The sequence below is a fragment of the Marasmius oreades genome, chromosome 1 (genome assembly GCF_018924745.1).
Source record: "Marasmius oreades isolate 03SP1 chromosome 1, whole genome shotgun sequence".
Lineage (NCBI taxonomy): Eukaryota > Fungi > Basidiomycota > Agaricomycetes > Agaricales > Marasmiaceae > Marasmius > Marasmius oreades.
Window position 1 is genome coordinate 3,890,712 of NC_057323.1, and position 16,616 is coordinate 3,907,327.

Sequence of the window (16,616 nt, forward strand, 5' to 3'; positions counted from 1 at the left end):
TCGACTCGGTCCACTGACGGGGGACTTTGCAGCTTTTATTTACCGTAACTGTACAAATGTCTCTGACTTAATCAATTTTCAAAAGTCCTGACCGTCACCACAACGTTTCAATGTTCATGTAAATGCAAGTTGCTTCGTGATTATCAGGTATGTACGTGAAATGTGAACCGCACACATCGTTTCCATACATAGATCCAGTAGTTGACCCACCTCGTCCCCCATGTTGCATTAAATACAGATATCACAACTCAGCCCAACCTTCACCATCCCCGTCTCCCCCTCCTAGAACGCTCAATATGAAAACGACCACGCTCGCACCGAGGCGCATCGAAAGTCCTTGGTACAATTGCGATAAGCCTGGAAGAAGCATATCCTTCTCTGCAGTCTGTGAAGGGAACTCGTCGGGCTGAGACGTTGAAGGCCTACGTGCACTTGTAGAGGGTCTTAAGTTCCGGTGTCTTCTTCGTTGTCGGGGCTGACCTCGTAAACAAGGATCACTTCTCTCCTCGGTCATGATCCTCCATAAGCAGTCTACCACGCCATGGTATGGTCTTGGTCGAAGTCGCACGCAGGCAGTCATACAATGTTCCAAAACCCTCACATCTCCTTGATATGCCTCGTCCCACTGTTCCCTTTCTGACTCTAAACGCAGTTGCACTTGGAGCCTCCTTCTCACCGTTTCAACGGGTAACATGATCAGCAACCCTAAAAAACTGCCTCCCAACTCCGCTAATCCCCAAATTACTCGGTTATTCTCTGGATCATCTGCTACATGACCTAGTCCCATGTAAGTGAGTATCATTTGAGGGAAAGTCAACGATACAAGTGGTCGAAGCGTATTGTCGAGGATAGTGGGGATAAGGAGATGGGGATGTGTGTACAGACCACGGATGCCACCTTCCTTGGTGTATATCGAATGTAAAGCGTGCAATGGACCAGTGTAGGTTGTGCTAGGTCGCGCGGACTGTGCTGGACGTAAAGGTTGCACGATGAGTCTGGTGCGAACCAAATCGAGGGGAGATAGAAGGAGTCCGGTCATCAAGTGCGACACTAGGGGAAGGATAAGTAAAGAATGGGAATGGTCACGGAAAGGGTCTGAAGAGGGAAGCAAAAAACCATGCAGGATGGGTTGAATGGTGCTAGCAAGCGTCTCTGTTACGGATGATGTGAGCAGGCCCTTCCAAAGTGCTAAGTAGCCTTCAGACGGATGTCGTGAAATGTGTTTGATCGTAGACCAGACTCCATGTGAAGGGAGGGTGATAATTTGAGATATCTGTGATTCCTCCTCTCTATGAACAAAGGGGGAGATGTTGATTGTGCTAGGAAGTGGACTGGAGGAAGGGATGGTTGGCGTCGCATCAGGATCGGCAAAATACGAATCATTGTCGTTGTTTTCGGCTTCAATGTCACTGTCTTCATCGTCCTCCTCGTCCTCTTCATCACTTCCATCTTGCGACACTCTCGGAACCCAATGGACTTGCAATAACGTGCGTGCAACTTCCCATGGCATGGCTATGGCCGTGCTTGTATACTGCAGAATAACCGATACCGCTAACGATTTCAATAGGCTGTTCATTGGCAAACTCGATCTGGAGGATATATTCGAATGAGAAACAGAGTTCCCATGTGAATGCGACAGTCGGACGGAAGGACTCGAACGTCCTGCATTAGATGAGCTACTCGGGTTAGAGGGCGATGATTTGGTTGACAATGACCATGGCTGGTTATTCGGAAGACGATACAGGTCGCGTAGACCGCCACCTGGACCACTGGAGGACGACGATGGGGGTTCCATTGAGGGAGGGACAAACAACGAAAAATACGAGGACGCGAATTCCGATCGTACACGTGTTGTGATGTAACACCACTGCTATTCCTTGTACTACTTGATGAGGTCTCGATTATTTTTGCCTGAGGTACCCAATACTTCCATCTCATCCGTCTCCCAATGTTTCAATGTCTTGATAAAGAGACCAATTCTGCAATACAACGGGACGTCGTTTTCAACGATCTGTTTTCGATCCACTTGAGGTCTGATGCCGACATTGTGTATACGGAGTGAAGGAAATTTGCGCATGGCCGAAGCCTCCCAAGGGGAAGGGATTTTCTGTCCCTTTCAAGACTTGGGCTGTTTGTTCTGCATGATCCGGAAGCCCAGCAGGCTCCCGATCATATTTGCACTCGTCTTCCCTCTTCAATTCTTGTTAGGGCTTCCAAGCTGTTCACGAACTTGTTTTTTTTGTTTTCTTTTCCACCCTGACACCATGAATTTTCATGCCAACACCCTGTGACACACATGACGATGCATGAGTCACTAGCCATCGTCTTCTCAAGTACAAACTTAGCTGATCATGTAACTATACCTTCGCCTTTGCCTTGAGGCGGGAGGCTGACAGGCATACGAATCTGGCCCAAAAAAGGAAAAAGGTGACATCAGTGGGCACAATGGGTCGCGCGTCGCTGCCAGTGGCCAAGACCGTGACGGCTGCCAACCTTGTGGACATCTTTAACCTTATCCATCATCACCCTTCTCTTCCCAATCAACTCTCTCTTTCTTCCCTAACTCCGAGCCATGGCCACCGCCAATGGCACCGGCCAACTAGAAGGAAACAGTCGTGTCGCAGTTCACTCTTTCGAGCCAGACGCTACCCCACAACAAAAGGCTGCGGATGCTGGAAAGGCCCAAGACAAACTAAAGACCGTAAAGAACACTCAGAAACAGTCCACTGAAAAAGGCACGCCATCTCCTAGGCATCTTTGTCGCTGTTTCAATCAGAATACTAACTTTCCGAACCTAGAGGTTGCGATAGACCGCGGTGGTGCTACAGATGTAGTACCTACCATCACTGTTGAAGACGCTGATTCTTCCTCCAAGAAACTCAAGGTAGATGGCAACATTGTCTCCCCCGAGCCGACATTTCCCGGTGGCCTACCAGCTACTGTGGCGCCCACAATCCCAGACTGGTATGTCGTTGGGTGGAGGCAAGCATCAGGAGTCGACAAGCCGCCGGTATCAGAAGGAGAGGAACAACACAAGGCGGTCTTGGACCTTTTTTTGTCCGAACAGTTCTATGGGCATTGGTATCACAATGCTGCTATCATTGTCTTCGTACGTATCACTTCAGACCATTGGGCGGTCACCGCTGCAACTTACGTGTCACTCGACTAGGCCGTTTTTGTTTCCCATTTCTTCACCCGTTTCCATTTCGGTTGGGGGTGGCTCTTCATTTTACTCGCGGTATGCAATACCTATTACGCCACATCCATGGAACGCGTTCGCCGTCGTTCACGTGACGATATCCAAAGGGAACTCGTGAAAACTCGATTGGGATCCGAACACGAGTCAGCCGAATGGCTCAATAACTTTCTCGATCGTTTTTGGCTTATTTATGAACCCGTTCTGTCTGCAACCATCATTAGCTCGGTTGATCAGGTGCTGAGTTCTAACACTCCCGCTTTCCTCGATTCCCTTCGCTTGAGCGAATTTACCCTGGGTACGAAAGCGCCTCGGATCGATCGCGTCCATACCCATCCCAGAACTGACGATGACATTGTCATGATGGATTGGTCTCTGTCATTCACACCGAACGATTTGTCAGATATGACACCACGCCAAGCTGCAGCGAAGGTCAACCCAAAGATTGTTCTAAGCGTTCGAGTCGGAAAAGGTATAGCAGTAGCGTCGATGCCAATCCTGCTTGAGGACATCACCTTCAGCGGTCTGATGCGTATTAGGATGAAGCTCATGAGCAATTTTCCTCACGTCCAAATTGTGGATCTGTGTTTCCTGGAAAAGCCGGTCATCGACTATGTGCTGAAGCCCATAGGAGGTGAAACCTTTGGGTTTGACATCGCGAACGTGAGTGGATTATTTTGGTGCTGCGCTTATTCCTGGTGACGGTGTCCGCGTTTTTTAGATTCCTGGACTTTCGTCGTTCATTCGAGACATGACTCATGCCAACCTTGCGCCATTGATGTACGACCCCAACGTGTTCACGCTTAACCTTGAGCAACTCCTTTCCGGTGCACCCCTCGATGCAGCAATTGGTGTCGTACAGATATCAGTGCACTCTGCGAGAGGAATCAAGGGAACCAAGATTGGCGGAGGTACACCCGATCCATATGTTTCCATCTCAATCAACAACCGGGCCGAGTTGGCGGTTACGAAGTACAAACATAATACGTGAGTCGCCTTACCTATTTATACATACAGCTTTCTAAGGCCCGCGTCTGGTTAGATATAACCCCACATGGATGGAAACCAAATTCATTCTCGTCAATTCGCTTCATGAGTCACTCACCTTCAATTTGTACGACTACAACGATCATCGGAAGGATTCACTTCTCGGTGCTGCCTCGTTCGAGTTGATCCAACTCCAGGACGATGCTACGCACGAAAATGTAGCTTCTCCGCTGCTTTTGGATGGGAAGGACCGGGGCGAGTTGAGGTACGATGTATCGTATTATCCAGTATTGAAGCCAGAAGATGGAGAAACGGAAACGGTGATGGACACCTGTGAGCATTGACGTAGTACATTTTCCGCGTTCATCGTGCTGACGGTCCTCATTCCCAGCCGTTGGAATTGTCCGTTTGACAGTTCATCAAGCCAAAGAACTTGACTCGTCCAAAATGCTCTCCGATGATCTCAACCCGTTAGCTAAAGTATTCCTCGCATCTGACCCTCGTCGATGCATCCATCGCACCAAGACTTTCAAGCATACGAAGTCGCCCGTTTGGGAGTCAGCTCATGAATTCCTTTGTGCCGACAAAAAGTCTTCTGTTGTTACCATCCAAATCATAGATGATCGTGATTTTATGAAGGATCCGTGCATTGGTTATATGTCTGTTCGACTCGAGGACCTGTTGTCATTCAATTCCAAGAACGCAGGAGGGGAGGCAGAAACTAGAGATTGGTTCCCGCTAAGTAACTGCAAGACTGGCAAGATACGCGTCAGTGCCGAGTGGAAACCGTTGAACATGGCCGGAAGTTTACACGGTGCAGGCGAGTACAAACCTCCTATCGGCGTCGTTAGATTATGGTTAGATCGGGCAACGGACGTTAAGAATGTCGAAGCTGCTCTTGGTGGCAAGAGTGATCCTTACGTGAGGGTTCAAGTCAACAATGTCACTAAGGGGAAAACAGAGGTCGTCAACAACAGTAAGTCCAAATATTCCGTCTTTCCACCCTTTCTCATGACATGCTGCCAGATTTAAACCCTGTGTGGGATCAAATCGTTTACATACCCGTCCATTCTCTCAAAGAGTCATTCTTATTGGAATGCATGGATTATCAACATCTCACTCGCGATCGTTCGCTCGGTTCGGTCGAGCTTCATCTCAACGAGCTTGCAGAAGCAAATCCTGCAGACCCCTTGTATCCATACAAATCTCTTGGAGTTAAAGATGCTCGAGACCCCATTCAACTGGACAAGGCACACACTATCAAAGGTCAATTACATTACACCGCAGAGTTTATTCCAGCCCTCAACTTGCGGGGTGTCAAATTCGAGAACACAGGTGATAGGTTGGGTGGCGGGGCCAGCTCACCGAGCGATAGTGATGATGCTGGATCCCTTGTTACGGCCGGATCTGATGTATCATCGGACCATGAGGCACAAACCGTTGTTACGATAAAGCGACATTCGAAGGGACAGAAGAGTATTGATTCCAACTATAGTGCTGGTCAACCCGGAACAAATAGTGTGCCTCCGTCGCCTGTGCAAGCAGAGGCATCGAAACAAGAGGAAACGCAAACAGAGAGTGGCGTGCAGATGACAACTGAGGAGCTTCTGAATCAACGTGAGTCTACTTGCCTTGTCAGATGACAGTGTACTGATGGTCCACTTTTTTGAAGAATCCGGTATCATCGTACTCAATGTCATTTCTGGAGAGTTAGCAAAGAAAAGCCGACTCGAAGTTCTCTTGGACGACGGCTATTGGCCATGCTTCAGCACTCAACGCGCAAGTAGTCGTAAAGCTATGTGGTCGTATGTCGGCGAAGGTTTCATCAAAGAGCTGGACTTCGGGAAAGTTTGGCTCAGACTCAACGAGGCTGAAGAGGGGGAGAAGGATGATATCGTGGCTGAGTGGAGGGGTGACGCCAAAGCATTCCTTCAAGCAACTCTAGATGGACCGAAGTCCTATCAGCTCCAAAACGGTGAAGAGAAGAACTTGTCGACAGTCACCGTTGAAGCCCGTTACGTGCCTGTCCCAGTGAAACTTGAGCCACGGGAAAGCATCAATAGTGCGTCTTTTGCTTTCCTGTGTTGTGTTGCGAAACTGACTGGTTTCCAGATCAAGGCTCCCTTCGTGTCACGCTACTAGAAGGCCGTGATCTCAGAGCTGCGGATAGGGGTGGTAAGTCGATCGCCTCTGATAGAAAAAAAGACACTTCTTCACTCTGTTTGACAGGAAAATCCGATCCTTATGTGATCTTCACCCTCAATGGCGACAAAGTCGCGAAGTCTCAGACTATCAAGAAAACAATAAACCCAGTTTGGAACGAGGACTTCGATATATCTGTGGTAGGTTGCAATGCTTTGGAACGCGGGATACTTTTAATGGAATATATGTGGATAGCGCTCTCGAGTTGGATCTCAATTTGTGGCCGAAGTCTATGATTGGGATCAAGTTGGCCGAGCTGATCCCTTAGGAGCGGCCAGAATAGACCTTGAAGATATTGAACCTTTCCAGGCCGTAGAACGATCCCTTCCTCTCGTCCTCGAAAAAGAAGGCGCCAAGGGACACATACACGTCCGCTTGCTGTTCAAGCCTGAAGTCATCATCAAACAACGCACGAAGACTTCAACGTTCTCGACGGCAGGGCGAGCGATGACCCAGATCGGTGGGATGCCCGTGAATGCGGGTAAAGGCGTTTTCCATGGTGTTACAGGCGTGTTCAAGGGCCACAAGGACGCTGAGCTAGCACCACCCGTACCTCAAGCGTCCAGTGGACAGGCATCTCATCCGATTGGCACTTCTGGTGTGGTAGAGGCAGGAAGCGAACCCTTCCCATCGAATGATGTACATGAGAGGATGAGCACTGGTGGCTCCGCGGCACATGAGCCCGGGACATTGAGAGTGACCGTGGTTGACGCGAAAGATTTCTCCACCGGAGATGCGAAGCCCTATGCCACTATACGGTTAGGCGACAAGGAATACAAAACAAAACACGCCGGAAAGACGTCACATCCCGAATGGTAGGCAGCCGCCAAGGTTTCTCTATAGAAATGTCTGATATATCCTTTTTCGCGTATAGGAACGAGACGTTCACTTTCAGTGCTAGTACTTTGACGCCGAAGATTTACGTGTGGCTTCTTGATCACAGAACGCTTGGCAAAGACAAGCCGTTGGGTGAAGGAGAAGTTGATGTGAGTGTTTCGATCCCGTTCTTTCAGGTTTAAAATTGAACCTCTGTGCCAGATTTGGCGGCATATATCTGCGGAGACCATCTCTGCCGCCGAGATATGCGTGGAGTTGAACAACGGGTCAGGTTTAGTTAGATTGAGGGCGGAATTTGACCCTACAAGTAAGCTCGGAGGTCGCCCGTCGTCAATTTCTTCAAGTGATAGAAACATGCCCAGAACAGTATCAATGACATCGCCCTCCAGGTTCAGTCTGAGAGGTCGTCGTCCCGGAACGAATGGAGCAGACGACGACGACTGAGCACTGCTGCGGGGTTCTCACATCTTGTATGTGTGGATTTTCCTTTGAGTTCCATCTTCCATTCTTCCAATATTTGCTACATGTCTTTCCTTATGGAACTCTTCACCTCGATTTGGTATCTCTCCCTCCCTCTTTTTACTAAAAACTTCATGAATGTTCATGATCTTCAGTGGATAATTTACAACATTTTCTAGTCAAGCTCTAGTATACCGTCATTCCTCTGTTATTGTAATTATATAAGTGACACTGTAGCGAATACAATGCTCAGTTTCAATTTCGAGTGGACCTCGTAAACCGCACGATTGATAGGCGTTCACGCCCTGCGAGACGTGAAAGGACAATCTCGCTATGTAAATCATGCAAGGAGAGCATATGGCTTCGTATTTCCGCGACGTTGTTCTGTCCCACAGTGACCAGATAAAATCTACCCCTGGGTGAGAGAAGGTCCTGAAGATCAGATCAATGGAAGTTTGAATGTTCATCTCAGAACAGCACATACGCCGACCACATCGAGGAATCTGTTTGTGACCTGCATCCCAGCTGAGCCCCCTGCCCATGCACCCGCTAGTCCTGAGGCATTCTGAGCCTGAAGGGCTTCTTCAGTGTTTGTCGGAACGTAAGGTGGATTGAAGACAATAACATCGATAGAACAACGAAGTCGCGTACAGAAAGGCTGAGCAAAAGAGGTGTGTATTGGGTTCAAAGGAGTCTGCTCCCAACCCACCAAAGGAAATAGTTGTCGGTCAATCTAGCCTGGGGGAACGAACTGGGAGTCCTGCCTTGTTTTTATCTCCCGTCAAACGCGTACAATTGCAGGCGTGAGAGTTGATGTCTGTACAAAGATATACTTTGAAGAGTGTTAGAAGAGAACATCACTCGGATGAGAGACCTCACACGTCGAGGAGCCTAATATCTGCCCAATAAAGCTAGATACACAGCCGGTCCCCGATCTAGAAAAGCTGTCGCTAAGACCGAGGAAGGGACGCGTGAAAAGTGATACTTGCCCAATCTCAAGGCAGGTTGCAGGTGAAAGAGCCTTCAGGTCATCGAAATCATGCTCCAAGGCATCGAGAAGGAGGAAAGTATCCTCTAAAGAGTTGAGGATACTAATTATGTTTGGCGAAAGTGCAGCACACCTGCTGGCTCGTAAACCAAGTCGTAATCCCTAGCAGTGAGATGAGATATGTCAGGAGTGGGTATCATATCAACGTGGGAAAGTTGAGTGAAACTTTTTGGGGGTTTTAGTCGTGCAACGGTTTACAGTCAGGTCCTTCACTTTGAAGCCATGACCACTGGTCAGTAAGCAAAATCACAATATCCGATTTTGTTTTCTCATTTTAACGCATTTTGCACAGAAAAATCAAGTTCGGTGGTTCCCCTACTGTCCAGTGCTCTTCACAGAATTCGGGCAACACCTCCTCGCATCATCACATCACCTCCCACTCGTGCGTCAACCATTATTTATGCGTTTTACAACTCATAATTCTTGTCATAGAACCTCGCAGGGCTGCTGTTGCGATTCTTATTCGAGTCGTCCCATCACCGTCGGCACCCGCACCTGCACCCGCTACCGAGAATGGCCAGCTTTCTCTTTCCGACTTTTTCAAACTTGACTGGGTCAATACACCTGGCGCTCGACCGGAAATACTCTTTCTGAAACGGGAAAGCCCGTCACCGGAAGAGACAGTTGTCATGCAAGCTAAGGCTCACCGTGGAGAAGCTCATCTAGCTTTTCCAGGGGGAAGAACTGAGGCTGACGACGAAGGAGGGATGTATACTGGTGTGTAGACGCGCCGTCTAATCATGTTTCTTGGACATTGACACGTACAAGCTCTTCGACAGACCTGGGAAGAGATAGGCATTGACTTGGCAGAAAAGGATTACATGTGCATAGGACAACTCGATGACCGCGAGATAACTACGTCGTTGGGAAAACGACTTCTCATGATCCTCTCACCTTTCGTATTCCTGCAAATCACATCCCAAGCTGCTCCACCTGATCCAGTTTCCTCGACCACATTACATTGGACTCCTCTATCTTTACTTGTTTCCCCTCAAACTCCACCAAAGTGGTCGACGGTTACGGTGGATGCTGCGTCACGCCTTGCACCAAAACATTCTGTTGCTCTCAAACTACTGGTCCGCATCCTCGTCGGCAGCATGCAGTTCCCTGCTATAATCATTGAACCTTCGACCTCCTTTCCTCCTCCGAGCCATAACGACACTCCAGAGGTCATGAAACTATGGGGTCTGTCCCTTGGAATGACACTCGATCTGATGTCATACATGATCATCCCTCCAAATGAAACGCCAAGTTACCGGGACACGAAGACTACCGATTCTCGAACAACGACACCGTTGAGCTCGGTGATGCAGTTACCTTACCATACTTCTGAGTTTTTACGGATGGAGGTAGTCGCACCCAGCCTAGCCAGTGTGTTTCCAAGGTTTTCTTATCCTGACGTCAACTTTTGGATTTGGTGGGTTCCGCGATCTCATGTAGCCTGACCTATTGACACGCTCCAACTACAGGGTATTTGGCAAACGGTATAGGGAAGTCGTGAGAGGCTGGGAAGCCAGTATCAGGACTGGAGGCGTAAATGATAGAAGGTGAGGTTTCCATGTGTAATGCTCAAGTCCGTCACGAAAGCTGATATCATCAAGAATAAACTGGTCGGGACAAGCTTTGAGTACGTTCTATGCCTCCATCCGGAAAGCGCTGGTTGTTGTCATCGTGGCCCGTGCACTTGGGATCCTTTTTGGACTGGCTTTCGCCGGATGGTGGATATTCGCCACATGACTCGATTTTCATTTTTTCATTACGTCGTCACTTTCTTTAGGACCGACCCTTCATTCATCTTTGCATCTGGTACGATTGGTATGACTCTGGCTAGAAGGGATTTATTTTCTTGTTGTCCTCTAACATGTATCCTTGTAACACCTGCATTATGATAAATTCCATGACCGACTCGTATGATAAACACCCCTTTATTTACCGACTATACTCCTTCTGAACGTATTGATACAGTCATACATTACAAGTACAAAAACGGTTCATCCTGTTATTGTGGTGGCCTGGGGCCCATGAGCAGAGTCCATCCCTCGAAATTGCTATTTGGTCTACAAACGCGTCGTCAGCTTCATATGTTCTAGGACGAGGAATGGCAGACAACCTCAACCCATAGAGGTACAGATCTAGACCTACGTAATCCGATCTACGATACCACTTTGAATTCTCAGTGTCCCTTTGGAATATCGTGATCTCCTGTTCCATTCTCTGCCTGTGAGCTTGCTCTGCCCTTGTCTTCACCTCGCCTGGCCATGCCAGAAACTCCGCCTGACTAACTTCTTTACTGAAATTGTTGTGAATGCCATGAAATAAGTCGTCTAACACGACACCCTCGTTATGCTCCCGGCTAATTACCGTCACCGGCCACGGTAACTCATGGTCTTTCGCCCACCAACCGTCTGGATCACTTGCATACGCAAGCCCATTGAGATACATGTGTGAAACGAAGGGGTAGGTTGCTGGTTGCAGGAAATCAGGCTGTCGCATTGGGCATGAAGGTCCATTCGGACCCGTGTAGAAGAAAACAATATCATTGGGATGGGTAACGCTCCATTCTATTGTGGGCGTGTGTGTGTGAGGATCTAGGGGAATTAGAGTGGGATTGAGCTGGCATTCCCAGGGAAACGGAGGTGACTCTAGAGGGCGTAAGGGTTTCCAACGAGCTGGTCTTGGCGGGAGAGACGTGAGTTCTTGGCCTCGTCTCCAGCGTTCGGGATGTTCACTTTCGATGGGATCGTCTTCCGGCTGGTCGGGCCTATGAAAGAGTAAAATGCAAGAAAATCACAGGAGGTCCAAGTCCTCACCGTCGGAGTGATTCAAACATCTCCTGGTAGTCAAACAATTGAAATTGTCGCGGTCGTAAAGCTATGGTCGCGTTGTAGGTTGGACCATAGAGATGGCGTGCAAAGGGAGTTCGCTACTCACAATGATTCTTCACAAACACTCCATTGACAAACGGCGAAACATAGTAACCCCAGGCTTTCCAATCCGATAAGGGTACTATGTCTACCCCAGGAGACATCTCAGGGAATGGGCCCTTCCAACCTGTGAAAGCCTTGCGGGTGGGCAGGATCTGACGATGTTCTGTATGCGATTCAGATCCAAAATACCCATTAGCTAGGTATGATCTGTGATAGACGCCCAAGAACTTCTTTACGGCGTTAAATAGTCTCCTCTTCTTTGCTGCTCTTCCAGCGGCAGTGGGCTTTACTTGCGGCGCTGCGGTCGACCTTGCAAGCGATACCAGCGAAGGAGACGAAGTTGCAGAAGAAGTTGTGTCCCACGTGTGAGAATAAGGTGTTATTTTCACTGCTATTGCAGCTTCGTCTTCGTCGTCAAGTTCCCTGGGCAAAACCGTTGGGGAAGGCACCCAAGGAACGCTGAGATCGTTTATGTGGCGGTAGTAACAGGCATGGATCAGGAAGTTGTCGTATAGATTCCCATTCGGTAAAGGCATGATAGGATCTCCTGCGGAAGTACAGCTTCAGCAGTTATCGACAGATGCAACCGCGGTGCGCGAAGGGCCTCCGAGGATCTGCTCACGCATGCGCATGTCAGAAAGGCGCCTCGTGCCAAGCGTGAGGAATATTTATCTAAGCACTTCGGCGTTTGCCGCGAAGTATGTAGGAAAAATATTTGAAAGATATTCGAATTCACTATGCTACAATTTGATGTTATTTTATCGGGAATGTGCTCATACATATCGGTTTTGGAGATTCAGACTGTGACACCAGCGACCGTATACTGACAAGGCTGAACTGTTAGTGATCACTATCGACCCAACCTTCCCACCCAGCCGAAGCTTATGGTAACAGGTCAATCTACGCATAGGAGATCCGACATTCCGCAGAAACGTTGCCGCCATATTTTGCCGCCCGTTTCTCGTATCCGTCATATAGCCGTCGCCCGATTTTCGACAAAGACGAGGTCTGATGTGCCTCAACCTTAATTTAAACCTGAGTCACACCGTTGGGTATTGAATACTCACCTTGGATTGTCGACTGTCTTCTACGTGTTTTGTTATCGGAATGTTTATAACCTGTTTCAGAATAGCTTGAGATTACTGTCCTCACGGCCATGGACTGCATCGAGACTCACATGTTTCATGGAATCCGTGGCCTTGCCTCGTAATGATTGTTGAAAGGCAGAACTTGGATCATACTTGTCTTCATGGTCGTTCTTGCGTCACATTGTCAGCCGTGCTTCTCAATACAATCCCGAGCAGGGAACATTTCTACTAACCTTCACTGGGGTTGGCAACATTTCCAAGGATTCTGGAGTACACAATGGCAACGTGAGTCGTTCGGCAGGTCGCGGAGCCAGGGGAAAAGATGTGGGTATCTATGAGAAAGTCGTCCAGTATCCTCTTATCGACAGCGCGATAGAGCGGCAAGGATATAGGGTGTTAAGAGATGAGACAATGGGGGATGTGGAGGTGTTTGGCAGAATTTAACACGACCTTTATATTAAACCACATTACGACAGCTTCTCTCGACAGGAAATATCTTGCAAGAGCTCGATGTCATAGTCGCACCATTCACACGAAGAAACGAAGCCACTTGTCGGATGTAGCCGACGTGTGTATGTTCCGAATTTCACTTTCGGAAATAATAAAGATATCAATGAGCTCTATTTCTGGGGATCAGAAGTGAAAAGAGGCTCGATGCAAAGGTACGTACCTTGCACAGTTATTGGTTGGACCGCGACTCCAGTCTCCCGGTTCCATGTAAGAGCGCATGAAAATTCCTGTTCTAAGTCACCTCCTCCCAGGATCCACGAAACTTTTCTCACCCATCTCCATTTCTCTGCCGGATAAGTGTCGATCTCTCCCACCCTTGAGGCTTCGGTTTGATTATCCTTGTATAAGGGTTTGAGGGCAGTCTGATGACGGTGACCTATTCTACCCCAGATAAGCGTGTTCCTTACCACAACAGGACATCATCACCATTGCTAGATACCAAAATGCCAAACCCCTGTGTACATCTATAGAACGTGGCGTTTATCCAGTAACAGCTTTCGAATTCACATCGACGGCGTTCGGGGAGCCGAAACGTTTCAACCCAACCAGATATTCATCGGCCGAATTCTAGACGGGGAAAATGAGAAAATTCCAACAAGCATGATACCTTTTGTGCCATCGGCCGGTGGGATTTGAGGAAACATTTTCGACGTCGTTTGAGAACTTTGCGGGATTCACGTCAAGTTGCCTGGGGGATCCGAAGCCACGTATTTCACCTTTACCTTTCGCGCAGATAGCAATGTCGTCAGTATACAAAATTTTGGCCATGTGAAGTCATTTGTAGCAACCAAAGTACTTATCGCTCTTTCGGTTTCGCCACGTCCTTCACGGAGATTATGGTCGAGTTATTAGCCAAACTGTTGTCGAGTTGTCGAGGTCGAGCCATTTACGGTCGTATCAATTTGATGAGACCAGGGCAACAGGAGGCTAAGTCTAAACTGAGTTGAAGAAGCAAGTACCTGTCTGCTTCCCGTAAAGGCGAACAATCCATCGGAATTTTTCTCCGAAAGAGGTCCGAAAGGTCGAGCATTACTCGTTCACGAGTTATGATTGCTTGGAGCCCAATAACACAAATAACCACTGTACCTTTTTTACCGACGGCACCGAGAAACGCGAGCGATATTATCACGACATGTGCAGCCTTCTGGAAACCATACGCATTCTGAAGTGGATATCATTGGAAGCTCGCTGCAGCTAGTCAGGTCGTTATATCCACCGAAACGTGAATGTGCTCACCAAGCGCGAGGGTTCCGAGTCCAGGGCCACCCCAAGTTGAAGGACCACGAAAAGGGAGTTGATTGGTGGCCATGTACGGTGGAGTTTCCAGACTTCGAATACTGCCTTTGATGTGCCTTGAGCTCCACAGAAGATCGAGCGCGGAAAGACATGTTACGAGTCTGATACAACTTCCAACAAGCGTGTATTCGCACAGAGAACTGACGACTTGACTTCACCGAGGATCATTGGATACCTCTTCGGACAATCGGACCACAGAACGAAATGCGCAATGGAACAACCTCAATCAAGAGATGTCAGTCAGTAGAGGTCAGAGAGCAGACGGTGTCGACATCAATCGATCAAGGTGTACTTTGCGGTAGCTGTCCTTCTGCCAGCATAATGGAATTCCAGCGGAAGTAGGATGAGCCGTGCGCGAAACATTTAGTCCCTTTTGTGAGTGTGTAGTTGAGAAGGGGGAAGTCCAAGAGGTGACGCTGGAAAAGTTTCGGCCGACTATTGGGGGAAGTTTCCCACGAAAGTTACCACTGTGAAAAGACCCGGCTGTTTTTTTTCTCATATTCTACCCTCACCACAGCTGGCATTCGCATGCTCGGCAACTCTTTTTCATTTCATGAATAAGGGTAGGATGGGCGGGGAAGATGGATTACTTCGGGACTCAATTAAGCCGGAGCGTCTTCCAGTTTTGCAACTAGCTTTCGGGTTAGAATGGGAGATGCTTGACTATGCGGTTCAGACAATCCCTTTCCCTAATGCACGAGACACCCAATATATCTCCTTTCCATACAGACCTGGATGGGAATCTTACAAGGATTGACTCAAGACCTCGGGAAGGGTTGGTTTCGATAGCAAGCACGCGTATGGAACGTTAGTCTTCCCACTCAAGGATGATATATGCTATAGACCCATCACTTTCCGCCGTGACTTCTTGTACATGTTACATTCTATAAAATATCAAATATCAAATATGAGTAGAATCAGATCGTTTTCAGTAATGTCGTCTCATGATAACTGTGCTGGAGAGTAAAAGAGTCGTAGCTGTCGCAAATTCCATGACTAGTCCCATAACGAGGTATGTGATATAATTTCCATTGATAGAATTGAACTGAGCGAGAGCTGGGTTTGGGGAAAGGGAGGCGCCGAATTGGTCTGAGGCCGACCAAGCGTCGAGTATTCCATAGGCGACGCGTGTACCGAGAAACAACAGCCCAAAGGTCACGCCGGCCAATAGCTAAGAGAGGAGAATATCAGTGAAGTGAGCCTTCAAGCTACAAGTCTGGCAAGCACGCACACGTCTTCGATGTCTCTTTATGTAGTACTGATAAGTCCAACATTTCCCAGCCAGGATGACTAGTAGAAGATATGCTCCACCATACACTCCTGCAGCGACGCGTCGTAGAATGAGGCCTATATGGGCTTCGGGGTTAACATGTGTTCCCAGAAGATCACCTGCAATGCTCAGGCCCAGAGCAATGATAGGGACGATAGCGTAGCCGCGGAAGGATCGTGACATTGAACGATATTCGCTGTACTGGTGCTGACCTCTGTGTGTATATGTAAAACAGAAACCAAAACACAGAGCAGAAAATAAACGTACGCCAAACTCAAAAAACCAATCGCTGAAAGAAACAGTAAGGCCAATCCGGCAGAAAATAATGTAATTTCGGCGATAAACATGTCTGGTTTCATCGCAGGACTTGAGACCAGATCAATTGCTATCATCAGAGCGCCGGCTGCGATCCTAGCTATATTAACATTTCAGCGAGATTATTGTTGTTTTGGAGAGCTGACATACTGAGAGAAAACAAAAACAAAAATAACCATCCTGCATCTTTTCGAAAACCGTATCGAACCGTTAGCACGAGAGTCATAATCGTAAGTGGAACCCAAAAGGCCACTTCTCCCGCTGCAATTTTGCCACGTATGCTCAGAGGAGGTAGCATCCCTCCAACTTGAGCCGTCAGTTCACGTATACAAATCGTCGAGAGTCGTAAAGCGTGAAGCGTGAAGGTACGCGTGAACAGTTCAACTTGATGCGGGAGGTAAAGATAAGATGAAGATAGATATAGATAGTAAGATAAGATTAAATCGTGCCCTCGCTCGCTCCTCAGATCAGGCGCCTATCC

General features: G+C 48.2%; 7 protein-coding genes across 7 annotated transcripts; 2 read left to right on the forward strand and 5 right to left on the reverse strand.

Moving 5' to 3' along the window:
• Positions 1 to 93: 93 nt before the first annotated feature.
• E1B28_001389 (uncharacterized protein) lies at positions 94 to 1,807 on the reverse strand. The gene has a single exon (XM_043147321.1). The coding sequence runs from the start codon at positions 1,793 to 1,795 to the stop codon at positions 242 to 244; it is 1,554 nt and encodes a 517-aa protein (XP_043016026.1). The 5' UTR covers positions 1,796 to 1,807; the 3' UTR covers positions 94 to 241.
• Positions 1,808 to 2,482: 675 nt separating this feature from the next.
• E1B28_001390 (uncharacterized protein) lies at positions 2,483 to 7,911 on the forward strand. Its single transcript, XM_043147322.1, has 14 exons — positions 2,483 to 2,735; positions 2,799 to 3,109; positions 3,170 to 3,859; positions 3,918 to 4,183; positions 4,239 to 4,516; positions 4,575 to 5,159; positions 5,210 to 5,800; positions 5,856 to 6,245; positions 6,296 to 6,358; positions 6,413 to 6,525; positions 6,581 to 7,200; positions 7,260 to 7,371; positions 7,424 to 7,529; positions 7,585 to 7,911. The coding sequence occupies exons 1-14, from the start codon at positions 2,573 to 2,575 to the stop codon at positions 7,596 to 7,598; spliced, it is 4,302 nt and encodes a 1,433-aa protein (XP_043016027.1). The 5' UTR covers positions 2,483 to 2,572; the 3' UTR covers positions 7,599 to 7,911.
• Positions 7,912 to 8,090: 179 nt separating this feature from the next.
• Positions 8,091 to 8,869, reverse strand: E1B28_001391 (uncharacterized protein; the record flags this gene model as incomplete). Its single annotated transcript, XM_043147323.1, has 7 exons — positions 8,091 to 8,113; positions 8,166 to 8,263; positions 8,333 to 8,375; positions 8,475 to 8,513; positions 8,561 to 8,616; positions 8,671 to 8,755; positions 8,803 to 8,869. 7 exons carry the CDS (start codon positions 8,867 to 8,869, stop codon positions 8,091 to 8,093), a joined length of 411 nt encoding a protein of 136 aa, XP_043016028.1.
• A 7-nt stretch (positions 8,870 to 8,876) lies between these two features.
• E1B28_001392 (uncharacterized protein) lies at positions 8,877 to 10,466 on the forward strand (the record flags this gene model as incomplete). Its single annotated transcript, XM_043147324.1, has 6 exons — positions 8,877 to 8,961; positions 9,022 to 9,111; positions 9,162 to 9,446; positions 9,498 to 10,146; positions 10,199 to 10,276; positions 10,331 to 10,466. Exons 1-6 carry the CDS (start codon positions 8,952 to 8,954, stop codon positions 10,464 to 10,466), a joined length of 1,248 nt encoding a protein of 415 aa, XP_043016029.1. The 5' UTR covers positions 8,877 to 8,951.
• A 251-nt stretch (positions 10,467 to 10,717) lies between these two features.
• E1B28_001393 (uncharacterized protein) lies at positions 10,718 to 12,289 on the reverse strand. Its single transcript, XM_043147325.1, has 4 exons — positions 11,661 to 12,289; positions 11,540 to 11,600; positions 10,840 to 11,490; positions 10,718 to 10,786 (listed from the first exon to the last, which is right to left on the reverse strand). The coding sequence occupies exons 1-4, from the start codon at positions 12,190 to 12,192 to the stop codon at positions 10,729 to 10,731; spliced, it is 1,302 nt and encodes a 433-aa protein (XP_043016030.1). The 5' UTR covers positions 12,193 to 12,289; the 3' UTR covers positions 10,718 to 10,728.
• Positions 12,290 to 12,396: 107 nt separating this feature from the next.
• On the reverse strand, positions 12,397 to 14,959 carry E1B28_001394 (uncharacterized protein). The gene is made up of 8 exons (XM_043147326.1): positions 14,843 to 14,959; positions 14,491 to 14,771; positions 13,694 to 14,442; positions 13,415 to 13,592; positions 12,978 to 13,364; positions 12,834 to 12,914; positions 12,724 to 12,774; positions 12,397 to 12,664 (listed from the first exon to the last, which is right to left on the reverse strand). The coding sequence occupies exons 5-8, from the start codon at positions 12,996 to 12,998 to the stop codon at positions 12,557 to 12,559; spliced, it is 261 nt and encodes an 86-aa protein (XP_043016031.1). The 5' UTR covers positions 12,999 to 13,364; positions 13,415 to 13,592; positions 13,694 to 14,442; positions 14,491 to 14,771; positions 14,843 to 14,959; the 3' UTR covers positions 12,397 to 12,556.
• Positions 14,960 to 15,049: 90 nt separating this feature from the next.
• On the reverse strand, positions 15,050 to 16,543 carry E1B28_001395 (uncharacterized protein). Its single transcript, XM_043147327.1, has 4 exons — positions 16,286 to 16,543; positions 16,088 to 16,235; positions 15,782 to 16,034; positions 15,050 to 15,721 (listed from the first exon to the last, which is right to left on the reverse strand). Exons 1-4 carry the CDS (start codon positions 16,431 to 16,433, stop codon positions 15,479 to 15,481), a joined length of 792 nt encoding a protein of 263 aa, XP_043016032.1. The 5' UTR covers positions 16,434 to 16,543; the 3' UTR covers positions 15,050 to 15,478.
• Positions 16,544 to 16,616: the final 73 nt, after the last annotated feature.